This window comes from Mytilus trossulus, chromosome 2 (assembly GCF_036588685.1).
Source record: "Mytilus trossulus isolate FHL-02 chromosome 2, PNRI_Mtr1.1.1.hap1, whole genome shotgun sequence".
Taxonomy (NCBI): domain Eukaryota; kingdom Metazoa; phylum Mollusca; class Bivalvia; order Mytilida; family Mytilidae; genus Mytilus; species Mytilus trossulus.
The window spans coordinates 8,933,615-8,947,608 of record NC_086374.1 but is presented as its reverse complement, the minus strand read 5'-3'; the positions used below and the strand labels follow the sequence as shown (position 1 = coordinate 8,947,608).

Here is a 13,994-nt window from a genome sequence, read left to right as displayed (position 1 = left end):
TGAAGATGCCTGTACCAAGTCAGGAATATGACAGTTGTTGATCATTCGTTTTTTATGCGTTTTGTCATTTGATTTTGTCATGTGATTAGGGACCTTCCGATTTGATTTTCCTCTGAGTTGAGTATTTTTATGATTTTTGTTGTTGTAATCTCGTTGATAAAAAATGAAAAGTTTTATTTTGAACCCCTTGGTTTTGATGTAAGAACTGTCGTGATTTAAACATCGTACAAGCGGGGTTTATTTCTTTGTTTTTGACTCTAGAAATCTGTTATAAATATGAAAATAAGGAGATGTATGCAAATACCATAGAACGTAGAAACCATCGTGTGGCGTTCAATAAATTGGAATCCATACGACATAGCAAGCCATCAAAGGCCCTTTTAAAATTTCAAATTAGAAAAACTAAAGATGTCTGCTCCTCATTGTTTAAGGGTAACAAATGAGAACATAGTTTTAATATAAATATCAACAATCGGATATTTTTCCCACCCTGATACCCGGCCTTTTTTATTTTAATAATGATTGTTGAAAGTATATTCACAAGACACTCGTCATGTTAATTTCAATAATGTATGGGTAATGTATATCAAAGTGGCACTCTTACATCTGTATTTGAGTAAAGATTTGTTCAACCTCCATGTTTAAAGGGTGATTGTTTCGGATGTCTTTCTATCTATGCTACTGATTATTTTTAAATGTCGCATGTATTGTTTTAATAACTATGTAAACACTTCTAAATAAAAATAAGTGTCAAACAAACATTGAAACTATGCAGTGTTTATTTTAGATAATTTTGGACAAGGGAGACTTGTTTTAAGACACTATTGTACAGGAAATATTCAAAACAATCACCTCTTAGATGTGGAAAAAATAGACGTGACTAAATATTTTTTTGGAAAAGTTGTTCCCAGTATTTTGTTATTTATCATCATAAACTTCTTTTGTTGCGTACTGTTTATTTGAAGATCAAAACGAGAGCTTCAACAAATTATACTAAACCGTAGGGTTGTCTCAATGAAAGGAGTAGGTCCGGTGAGAGCCGATTATGGCCTCAAATTTCAGGATCATCTAACGAAAAATTTTGTACACTTTTTAAACACTTACGTGTCTATTTCAATTGATTTGATTAGTTTTAGTAAAAGATTTTAACTGATTGAGTCATTAAAAACTCTCTGATTCAAGCTAAACGTTAATTACGTTGCGTTGTTAAGGGAATATTAAGCTTTTCAATGTTCAAAATTAGTGTTTGTCAAAGTGCTATATAACCAGTGTAATTTTTCTGTTCAAACGGTTGGTTAAAATTTTTTGAATTTTTTATATTTTTGTCAAAGGGTCAAAGTAAATACTTTGTCAAATTTTATGAAAATTAAACGAGCCAAATTAATTTTAGTGAAGGTGTTGGGTACCACCTTAAATATGAAAAATCTATCAAATATGCCAAAAAATGTCACTTTTCAGATGGTTTTTTTTCAAAAATGAAAGTGGCCGCATCCGTGTTCATCCTCAACCTTTATATATGTTATGTATTATCATTAAATACAACTTACATTTCAATATTATGAATGATCACGAATGCGGCCACTTTCATTTAAGATGGAAACCGTCTAAAATTTAACTAAAATGCTAAAATTGTGAAGATTTCAGTAATTTAGCATGACTTAATGATGCCAGTACCCGATATATGTACATTGTATTGTCAAAAACAGCCTATATTTATGTAGAAGAAGCATTCTTCTTTCCAATAGATAACTAAAATATTACAATCTCACAATTTTGTAAAATTTTATATTTTGGGGCCAAAAGGGGTCTTACTGAACCTACTCCTTTCAGAAAAATTAAATCTAATAATTATTAAGTGTTTTTTTCATGTTCAGCCAATAAACATTTTTCATAAAAAAAAAAAAGGCAAGTTTTACATGAGATCACCCACAACTTTTTGGTGGAGTTCGTGTAGCTCAGTCTTTAGTTTTCTATGTTGTATTTCATGTTTTGTTGTTTGTCTTTCTGTCTTTTTCTTTTTCAGCCATGTCGTTGGCAGTTTGTTTTAGATTTACGAGTTTGACGGTCCCTTTGGTATCTTTCGTCCCTCTTTTGTATTTCATGTTTTGTTGTTTGTCTTTCGGTCTTTTTCTTTTTCAGCCATGTCGTTGGCAGTTTAAAGTTTGAGTGGTCCTTCTTTATCTTTCAACTCTCATTTCAAATTTGTCAAATAAAAACCCCATTAAAAATGGAACCAAAAACACAAAAGAGAAAGAAAACATGGGATTATTGCTTAAATGAAATTAATAATTTCGAAACATCATCCAGAAAAAGAATGAGGTATTAAACAAATTCTATGTTGTGTCTTGTGTGCTATTATTTGTCTGTTTGTCTTTTTATTTTTTAGCTATTACGTTGTCAGTTTATTTTCGATAGATGAGTTTGACTGTCCCTCTGGTATCATTCGCCCCTTTCAACATAACCTTTGGAATGAATATCGGGATGGAAAATTTCGTGTCAAATGTGCGTATAACACTATGGAACTGCGTGTGATTGAATAGATAATGGTCCTGTTGTCAAAATTGGTTCACTTGTATTTGTAGTACTTGTATTTTATTCAACTGATGTTTATAGTTCTTTCTTATGTTGTACTGTTACAGGTTAGGGGGAGAGTTGGGATCCCTGTTTAACCCCCTCTAATTCTTTATGTATGTGCCTGTCCCAAGTCAGGAGCCTGTAATTCAGTGATTGTCGTTTGTGTATGTGTTACATTTTTTTTTCGTTCTTTTTTTTAACAGAAATTAGGCCGTTAGTTTTCTCGTTTGAAAAACAAAACGATGTCAGCCAATCAGAAGACGCGTTACAACCAAAATCAAACTATATTGAAATAAACATAATATAAGACTTATATCCTTATTATTTATTGTTTTCAAATAAGCACTCTTCGATTAAACAAATCATATGCAAATGACAATATTATAATAATTTGACAAACAATTATAACTTCAATTGAATGACCTTTTATATATCTGTGTCTTACACAAAATGTAAAAGTAAAACAACACAATAGCTGTATGTAAATAGACAGGTATTAACTTTGCCATGGATTTCGTATCTGATGAAACAGAAGAGAACGAGGTAAACATGATACTGGTGGCTATTTTACAAATATTGCTATTGATCGATTGCAGTAAATACATACACAAAAATATAACATTGCACTCACTGCATACAGCAACTCTTTTACTTGCACATTAAGATGGATCATCGGTATACATGTCCTTATATAGAATGTTCTTATACTTTGCCAAAATTAAGATTTTCCTTTGCTATTTTTCAAAAACATATATCATCTTTTTCAACAGAGTAATCACAATGTTTAATGTTAATACGTGGAAGACTTCAGAATATATTTACAAACTAAATGTAAAACACATATGTCTTTATCTGAACCACGATTAATGTGCTTCTTGTCTTGTTCTTGTTGATTTTTTGACATTTAGATTCTTTTGACGGAGAAAACAGTAAAGCTCGAAAATTTAAAATAAGTATCAATCTGGATTTTTTGGATTTATCCAAATTCGTTTCGACTAGCTCTATCAAAAACTCGTTATTCTTAAAAAAGAAAGAATAACATCCAGTTGTATTATAACTAAGATTTTAGCTGGGTTTCTAATTTCATATATTGACTTTCGAAATAAGAATTGAAAGGGGTCCGTATTGAATTTAGCATTAGGAGTAGATCATTCTTATATGTAAAAAATAAAACACCAGCATTGCGTTGTGCAATATTCTTGAGCATGCTATGGTATATGTATAGATATCGAAAATGATTTTGTCGCAATTTGTTAATGTGAATGATTCGTCGGTGGTGTTTCTAATCTTTATGTTACCCCATTTCTGATATGAATCAAATCTATCATTATTCCTCAGAATTGTCATCGAATACAATTGTCTTTCCGTATAACCTTTAGTTCATTTTTGCTTCACGGCCTTTCTTCGTCATTTTTTTTAAACTGATTTACTTATGTTTATCACAGCTGATATTCACATTTAGCACTTCACAGCATAACAATGAGAAGAAAAATTAAAGATGAAAACAAACAGTTACTGTATTCGAATTAAATAAATAAATGCCAATGTATTGCACGATTTGAAACATGTGATACACCGTCTTTACTCACAGTGTTTCATTTTGAAATGAGTTAAAGTTAAAAAAAAAAATTATTCAACTTTATCGCAAAGTATTAAATAAAAGTCGCATACAAGTATTATTTACTAACAAGGGAAGTGTCAATAACAAGTTGAATGGAATAATGACTATTTTTTCTTTCAATTATTAAAAGAAAATACAGATATGTATTAATTTTGACTTAATTACTGTTTTATCAGAAACAGGAGATGTATCCATGATGATGAAATATGTACATTTGACTAGAGTTGGTACGAGGTGTGTTTTGTAATCCGTTTGCATTGCTACTGCCTCTCCACTGTTCTGTCTCAGGACGGATGAGTAATGTTTAATGTCATTGTCTCTCTCTCATGATGGTGATCCCACATCTGAAGAGTAATGCTCAATGTCAATGTCATGAATAGCATCGTAACTGTCTTTACTACAATGACTGTCCGAAGATAAATTAGAGTCAATACTTGACCGCGAGGCTGCGCTATTTACTGATCGTTTTGCCCATGTCGAACCATCTTCTTCCGGTATAATAGATATCTCCTTGACCTTTGTGTCTCGGTCTCCTCGCTTTATACGAATGTGACTTTTTACAAACTTATAAAATCTTCTGGAATCGTTTCGTATCTACAAAAGAAATTAATAACATAAGATGAAGTGATATTTTCATCGACCGATTCAATACAGAGACACAATTTATATAACTATTTGAAATGCCATAATACATATGGAAAGCTTCTAAGTTTGGTTATTATGACATCGTGTATTAAGAGAGCACTTAGAGGCTAACATCATAAGATAATACATTTGATTTCCTGAAAACCATAATGTAATAATCTAAAAACCATAAATGGTATTCACTTTTATGGATTTGAAGTCCGTCTTAATGAAATGGGTTGTAAATATGACTCATAATTATAAATTTATTCCTTGCAATTTAGGGTGGAAGGAATAATATGAACGTAACCGACATTTTCTTCTGTTACTATTCTATAAGTTTTTTTTAAGAAATTGATTAAATTTCCCATTCTCTTTTGTTAGACTATAATCTGTGCTATCTAAGGTCAGTGTGACAGAATATAAACATGAAGTGTAAGGTTTTGCTTATAATAATTTGTAAAAGCTCTATACATTCCAAATACATTTATTTAAAATAAGTCAATTTTTATGCATTTTTGAGTATTATAATTTGATAAGTTTACCATTCTAGTTGAAACTATTTGTGTGAGAAGGACTTAGGGGCGAATTAATTTGTTTACCAACAATCCAATGTCATTTCATTGAAATAATATGCAACACAATTTGCATGTATGATTTATAAGTTACAAAGCGCATTGAACTTAAATTCACATTGAACTGATTTCATTTAAATTTGAATTGAATGTAAAATCATTTCTTTATTACATTTATATTTAAAGTGACAGCTAGATGGTTATCTTATATATTTAATGTACACAATAAAATACTTTACATAGATCGTGGTCATGGTAGTAATAAGAAAACAAGTTGTAAAACAGCAGTCCCACAGTCATTATATTGATTTTATTCATTAGTATAATGCAGAGTATGAAAAGCAAAATCTTTATATTGAAAAATTATTATTCAAAAATAAGTCGAATAAAGTATAAAATGAGACTGCATCTTTGCTCTTTTGTTGAAGGCCGTCTCGTTCTGTATTGTCTATTCTATGAATAATGTTTTAATCTATTGGACGATTAGTGGGATTTTTTTTTTTGATTTTTTTGCCTATGACGCATTTAATCAATCTATTCAATTATTTACTTTTGAATTATAATGAATTCCAAAAGAAAAATAGACATAAAGAATTCATAAAGAAAGATATCATTAATAATTAATCCATTTTCATAATTTTTCATGCTCACAAAAATGAACTGGCTTTTTCTTTCATGATTTTAACTAATACATTCAATGGTCCGTTTTCTTTAGATCCCTATCTCTTACGTAATTGATAAAGTTTATTACTCAGGTTTGAGTTTAATATTTACACTTACATTGGTAACTGTGTCACTTAATGTTTCCTTGGCGGTTTTTGGGCGGTTCATTTTCTTTTGTTCGTCGTCAACGTACACACTTTTCAATTCCTGAAACACAATAAAGATAAATCTCAATGTAGTATAGTATACACATAATATTAGCTACTCATATTTTCATACATGTAGATGTTTCAAACGAATTCCATAATGTTGATAGCATGGCGAACAACAATCACTTGGTGTTTAAAAGCGATGTTTTATACCCCAATAAAACGCAACATGCATGGCTGCAATTGCTCTCCAGGACAACATTGGAAAAACTATTGCACAATCAGTGTTGTTTATATACTACATCATTTCAATTTTTCTTCAATTTCATAACAACAGCATTGCCAACAGATACAAATAGACACTAGAACAAGTGATACATGGTGATTAATTGTTTGAATATCTTCTTAAACTCTAGAATTGTGGGTTTGAACATACAGATTAGTTTGTCAATCATGACACACTGAATCTACATTACTACATAACTATCAACTCAAACTGTTTACTCTTTGCATTAAAATCTATGATATATACTAAATAATTCAATAAAGTAAACATGAATATAAAGTATGTGTTATTACGGAAAATAAAGAACTTGTCAAATTCTAGTCTTTTGATGTGGTTTCGTTTAATGGGATATTCAATTTTAAAAATATGTGTAAAAAAAAATCAAAAACCACTGTGTTCATTATCGTTTTGAACAATGTAATTTAAATCTAGTATAATGACGCTTATTAAACCTATTCAACCCAAGTTCTACTTTTTAAACATATTTACTCGAAGTTCTAGATTTTTCTTGATTAAACCAAAGCATCAAAGCAAATAAAATCCACCCTCTATGTCTCCGAAGTTTTAAGTGGTAAAACACGTTCTAATGAAACAGGGGGAGAGGCATGTTATAGTCTATGCGTTTCATAGATTTCAAATATAAATATCACAACAACTAGTATAATTCTTTCTTGATTTTTAATGTATTTTTATCCAAGGTGCTATATAACGAGATTGAATTCTTACACTAACAATTAAACTTAAAAATATATATCTCAAAAAAATATTCGTGGATAATACCACATATGTTGCTGATAATATATACATACATGCCTACCTTTTTGAAAGTTGAAAAAAAATAAAGTTTTACAGTGCATAGAATATTAATAATGTTATTGAACAATTGCTTTTTATATTAATAATAGCTGAACTAAATCACCCCTAGCATGTCATCTTAGTCCCCTCAAAGACGCACAATAAAATGTTTATCTTGATAAGTTTCAATGTGTTTAAAAAACGTAAAATATAAATTGTTTTCTCAATTAAAAATATATGTGGGGCCACCACCAAACATTTACTTGCACTGTTTGACAACGGGAGGTGATATCTTCAATATATTTTTTAGACGAACAATTGTTATAATTGATTGTAGTGTATTTAACAGTGTAAAGAAAATCTAATTTAATCAAATTGCTATTGCTTTTTAGTATCTAGAGTAAATGTCAATGTATATTTAGAACGAAAAGTAACTGTTCATCAATATTATTCCATATAACATTGTGATCATTATTTTTTTAATTTTTTTTAAAAAACAAACATTAATTGCAGCTTAAGATAACATTTTTATAGTTCAAAACATTAATCGGAATCAGTCAAATGTGGACATATACAGCATCTTCCCCCTCATTAATTTTTAGTATTACATATAAAGCATACCTTCAATTCATTCGTGTTATCCATTACATAGTTATTATGTAGAACTGAAGCCATGCCGAGAATTATGTTCACATCATATTTACAGAAAACGCCTAAAACCAGAATTGTACCCACAAATGACTAGTACCACCCCGAACGTTTGACTTAATACCTAATTACATATTTATAAAAGAATCCATTTGTGCCTGCAGCAGGCGATTGTCGCTATAGTAACTATAAAACCAACCGATATAAGCAAAGTTTGTATGTTGTGGTTCTTCTTTACCTATCCTTGATTAGCTTAACTGCTCTACAAATTAAATAAATAATTTAAGTCTATATTAGCCTGAACCTAGCACCATCAACATGCAATGTTTGCACTCATAAAGTTAATGACAGGTGAAAACGTAAGGTAACTAACTAATAAAAAGTTTTATTAGATGTATGTATATATTCAATGTAACGAGACCATTTGAAAAACTCTTGGGATTTTCCACTGATATAAAGTTTCAATGTGCCATTTATCTCTAATGGTGTAAACAATAGTTAGAATTCATCTTTACCAAAAATCAAGGTAGATATTTACTAAAAATAGACAGGTAGACAACAGCATAAGATTTAACATCTTGAAAACTTCAAGACACCAAAAAACCCCACATCTCATAAATATCACGTCCCACAAATCACACATTCCATATCTTAAACCAAGTTTAACATACAACTAACGACAAGATTTAAAGTAAGCAAAGACCCACACATTATGTGTATTATTTATAATAAAAAAACCACACACATATATATTGAAGGAAGATCAAGACAAACACAAATGCACAAGAACCAAAACCTTAGAGATTCCAAGAAACAAAAAGACCAACTGCACGTTCCTTATAAAAAAAATGGAGATGAAAATTTTAACGTATTTTGACAAACCATTAAATACAATCTTCACTGGACGGTTAATTCCAATAAAAAAAACTTACACCTTTTAGCAACATTAAGACGAATTAGAAGAACATTAATTTTCTACAACACTTCCAGCTCCTGTCTTCACCCAACAATAATTCCTATATTAGTCCTAAACTCATGCCTTCGTCTAACACTCAAAAACTCAGGCCTTTACCTAACAATAACTTGTGTAACACTCACAAACTCCTGCCTTCTACCAATAATTTCTCGTTGACAGCGATATTCATCGTCTTTTTTAAGAATAATAACACTTATTTATTTACTTTTTGTTTTAGAAAAACAACTAAATGATAATTTTGGTTTTACCGATTTGTAAGTCGGTTAATATAATAAAATTAAATTTGTTAATGAGAACAAACTCTGCTGTATAATAAATGTGTTCATTTTACGTGGGTTTTAATTGAAGTGTTTAGAACATTTTATGAATGAATAGTAAAGAGCTGATTTCCTTATTCCAGTAATCGATACCAGCATCTTAAAACTACGGAAATCAAGTATTGATTGTATATTTTAATGTTATTCAGTCACGTAGTCCCTATTTTCTTATATGAGTGAGAGAAAAAATACTGGTTTGTAAACATTTACCAAAGTTTGCTTACTAAGGAAGTAGTTGGTTTTGAGGTTTTAGTCTATTTTGTCCCGGTCTCTTGTTTCCATAACAGGAATGTGTGGGTTAACGCCGATGTAGCACCGATCCATCAATTGTCAGACCCCCGAACGAAACATCTTGCTTACAATATATAAACTAGTATTATTTGAGGTATATGTAAATATATGTTCTATGGAGCGCGAAAAAAGGTTTATTATAGGAGATATTCGTCAATCAATAGAGAAAATCATAAAGTAAACACTTAACTACCATGCGACATAATCTAATATATATATTTAAAATCATGCATAACGAATGTTTTTTATTGTTTTTCCTTTGAATTACAAGGAAAAGTTACACATGCTTGAAGGGATAGATAAGTTCCACAATTACTTTATGGTTGTTTATTTTTATACAATATGTATGAATAAAGTCGTGCAATATTATTTAGAGAATTAGAGGGACAGACAGTCAGTTATTTTACAAGAAATAATATATACCGCCTCTCCGTTTTAAATCGTATAATTAAAAGACATGTAATAGACAGTATAGGGTTAGATCCCTTTAAAATTATTGAAATGAAATGCCAAAAAAATATAATCAGCATAGCTAAAGAAAAACAATAAAACGGGATTTGGGTATGTTCGCTTCTAATGTATTTGATATCAAAGTAAAGTATTGATTATTTATTTGCCAGTACTGCTTTAATTTAGTCTTATTTTTTACATGTTTCTACATTATGCTATAAGAATATTCTCATATATGACCTATCAATATGACGTAAATGAAAGCTATATCCTTTACAAGCTTTTCACATTATTCACTCTTTGAAATCTTCAATGAACTATTTTCTAGTACTTTCTGTGTTGAACAATAAACCTTAAGACGAATTAAAGTGCAATACCATAGAGTCTTGTTACAAAACAATTTCGATCAATAGATATATCTATTATTTGTGAAACAATCAAAACAAAACCATTTCGTTACATTAAAATAATAAAATGAAATATAATTTACCCTTGGTGGTTATAACTGACAGTTTGGTTATTGTATTTACTCAACAAGCTTGATAACAAAAATCTAAAACTGGTAAAAACCAAACGTGCGTGGTGACTTACCAGACACGGGAATGACAGTTTATCCTAAATTTAGCAATTTTGAAATCAAATCTTGAGGAATTTTCTAGAGTATTATATTTATATTGATAGTCATATTGATTGTCATGCTGGAACATTTCACTTTTTTTTTTAAATATATCTGTCAATGTTAAAATAGGAAAGGTAGGAGTATTGGTTGGTTGTACTGGAGATAGCAATCCCATAAATGTCCAAAAATAAAAGGAACATCGCTTTATAATATGGTCTTTTATCTAAATAGAAATGGGTTACTGGATGTTTTTGTATTGGAGAAAAATTCCTTCGTATAATAGTGATTCATACAAAAGTTTTAGTTCTTACCATGGAAGTAATATTTAAATATTACTTCCATGTTCTTACATAGAACGAAACCCCTTATCAATAAATAAGTTCTTTAATTAATATTTAAAGTCAATTGTTACAAATATTTTAAGATAAAAAACAGTTTCACTATCTTGATTTCACCTTAAAATGAACCTATACTTGTTACTGAACTAAAACGAGGTAATAATTATCGGGATGTAAGTCGTATAGTTTGTTATTGCTGTATCGTAAATTAAAGGTTGTACATTTGCGTTTGAGATTCGTATCATGATGATAAGTGAAGCATAATGTAATTAAGCAGCTTTCTTCTGATATAACTGGTCTTCCGTGGCATACAGAATTCGTAATGGTATTATAGATATTGTCATTGCTACATCTTTTTGTTTCCAATACTGTTTCCAACGTGTTTTTATATATACATACATTATGAATATGATGTACGTCAATGTAACACCAGCGGCACAAAAAAGCAGATGAGAATAAGACGCAGCATACAGTCTTCTTAATTGAAAAAGACAAGTCATCACAGTATCCATATGCAGGATTAACTTAGTAAAACACTGGAATTTTCTGATTGGCTCTGCTTATTTGTTATTTGCTCTCTTATGTTGGTTTTCTTTGTTACAGTCTTTGGTAATGAACTTCTGATTATCTGCATTTTAACATAAGCAGTTGTTTTTTGTGATTGGGTTATTTTTGCCGGGAGAAGAAAGCTGCTTTCGCCAGTTTTGTGGTAATGAGGTAGCTTTAACAGTGGAAATGATCAAGAATGACTAACCATGCTTATAGATTTTATAGAAAACTCAATTGTTTTTTTTATTAACACATTGTTAAGACGCAAGAAAAATAATACCTTTAAATGTGTCTCCCGTGTATGTACGATTAAAGTATAAAGAGATAATCAAAAATAAGTTTAATTAAGTAATTTTATTCCAACAAATGTAGTTTTCATGTAGGTAACAAGATGATAATCACTATATTATCTATATTTCTATATTTCAGTACCAGCTACATAACAACTGTTTATAAAAAAAAAGATTGTTCCTTAAATTCAAGATGAGTAATTTTTAATTAAAAAAACTATGATTAAATTATTTTAAAGTGCATTTAAGACTCAATACTAAAAATGCTGATTGACAATATGTTTTACATTTGTGATTTCAGACGTAAATATTGAACTAGATAAAAACACCGTTGACCATCTTCCTTGGAATGAATATTTGATGTTTGATAACCGTTGCACTATTAAAGTAAACAGCTGAGTCGGCACCCGTCCTGTTGTACAGAAGGTCATAGATAACCAGTGATTGGTTTATACAGTTCAAGTAAAGGTATTGTCTTATGTCTTAGGGGAGGTAAAATATGAGACATGATATTAATCAGATATATAAATAAAAATAAAAATCTGGCACATTAAACAATATTTTACTAATTAAAGTTGGACCAACTTACAATAAACTATAAGAAACAAAACGAACACAATACAAATCATTGACATAGAAGTCTGTAGGACATTGGAAAACGACCAAAATTTAATGATACTGATAATAAAAAAAGACCCCAAACGATTGAAAAATAAAAATAAGACTAAGTAAGCAAAGTATGTTGCTAAAATGAAAATAACCAACTGTATATTTATCACTTCGTTGTCGTGACGGAGTGTAATTGAACCGTTGCAAATAAAAGGGAAAGTGGATAAAGCCTTTAGATGCATTTTCCATGTTTGTGCAACTGAAGCGCAAAGACTTGGCGAGAAAATAATACAAATTTAACTAAGTAGAGCAAAACATTCTCAAATGAAGTTTTCATGTATTTTTAGCGAATTTCGATTCTGCTACAATAAACGAAACAGTTCACAAATGCTTCACATACATAAATCAATTGAATAACTATGTTCACTACATTTTTAATTAAAAAAAGAAGTACCCACTTATTTTGATTGTAATAAGATTGATGTCATAAAGATTTTTTTCCGATATAAAAACTTACCGTCATTGATTTGAACATATCAAAATCTGTAAAACTGTGGTCCTTGTCGCTCATTGTTACAGTATACTATTTAGCTTTCAAAAATGTCTTGCAGTTATGACGTCTATTTTATAATCCTCTTGTTTTGTTTCACTTTTCCTTCTTATAAAGAATGTCTATTGTTACATTTAGTCCTCTTGGGATGCTGAAGAACCATTAACTCTTTAACACCAATCACTTGCTTAACTTGGATAGACCGTAACATCCACTTAGGTATGCTTTAGTACTACTTTGTTAATTAGAAATCAATCACTTGTTTCACTGTCAAATACAACGGTTGTTCTGTTATAGTAGACTAATTGATGAACATTTAAAGAGATTCTATCACATGTTACCTGACCCCCTATGGCTTACCTGTACAGGTAACTATTTTTGATTTATCAAGTATTGCTTTACAAAACAAAGGTTTAATCTCTGCATGTGACAAAACATATCAGATTGCACACTTAGTAATTGATATCTTAAATGCCTTGTTTGACCAAACATAGCAACGACTTTGATAATTCTGTCAATGCCATGCGCTATTAACAGACATTTTAACCTTTAAAACTTTTCTTACTTATTGTGTTGCGTAAATGATAGAGTTCATTAAACTGTGTAAAAATCTTCAGTAAACAAACCTATCATTTGAATTACATAAACAAACCTATCATATGAATTTCATAAACATCAACTGTTCTTGTATAAAGACACGTCTTTGTTATGTTTTATTTTCAAATGTGATGAATGTAAGTTCTTTAATAATACAATATTTTTTGGAGTGTAAACACGTTGTTTACAGCTGAACATTGCTACTTAAGCAAGATATACAGTATGAAAAAGTAAAGTCACAAAAATGCTGAACTATTAATTAAATCCAAAACGAAAAGTGTCCAATCAAACTGCAAAAATTAAAAGCCCAAACAAATCAAACAAATGAATAACAACTGTCATATTCAGAGGCACTTATCTCAGATTTGTTTCCTCTATATACCTTTATCAATTTTTTTGAGACAAGTGCCTGTGGTCTTATTCCTGACTTGGTGCAAGCATTTTTTAATGTAGAAACATATGATATATTTAAT

At 29.9% G+C, this 13,994-nt stretch overlaps 1 protein-coding gene across 2 annotated transcripts; it reads right to left on the bottom strand.

Annotated features, from left to right (window-relative positions):
- Positions 1-2,884: 2,884 nt before the first annotated feature.
- LOC134706437 (uncharacterized) lies at positions 2,885-13,443 on the bottom strand. Of its 2 annotated transcripts, none has more exons than XM_063565361.1 (3): positions 12,892-13,443; positions 6,175-6,264; positions 2,885-4,789 (listed from the first exon to the last, which is right to left on the bottom strand). In XM_063565361.1, exons 1-3 carry the CDS (start codon positions 12,943-12,945, stop codon positions 4,520-4,522), a joined length of 414 nt encoding a protein of 137 aa, XP_063421431.1. In that variant the 5' UTR covers positions 12,946-13,443; the 3' UTR covers positions 2,885-4,519. The 2 variants fall into 2 exon arrangements, with proteins under 2 accessions (XP_063421431.1, XP_063421432.1); XM_063565362.1 differs by lacking the exon at positions 12,892-13,443 and adding an exon at positions 7,909-8,171.
- Positions 13,444-13,994: the final 551 nt, after the last annotated feature.

Excerpts from the sequence above, each read along its gene's own strand:
- LOC134706437 (XM_063565361.1), bottom strand. The coding sequence starts at position 12,945 with ATGAGCGACAAGGACCACAGTTTTACAGATTTTGATATGTTCAAATCA. Across the intron at positions 6,265-12,891 it reads ATATGTTCAAATCAATGACG|GAATTGAAAAGTGTGTACGT; the intron begins GTAAGTTTTTAT and ends ATTGTGTTTCAG. Across the intron at positions 4,790-6,174 it reads TAAGTGACACAGTTACCAAT|ATACGAAACGATTCCAGAAG; the intron begins GTAAGTGTAAAT and ends TTTCTTTTGTAG.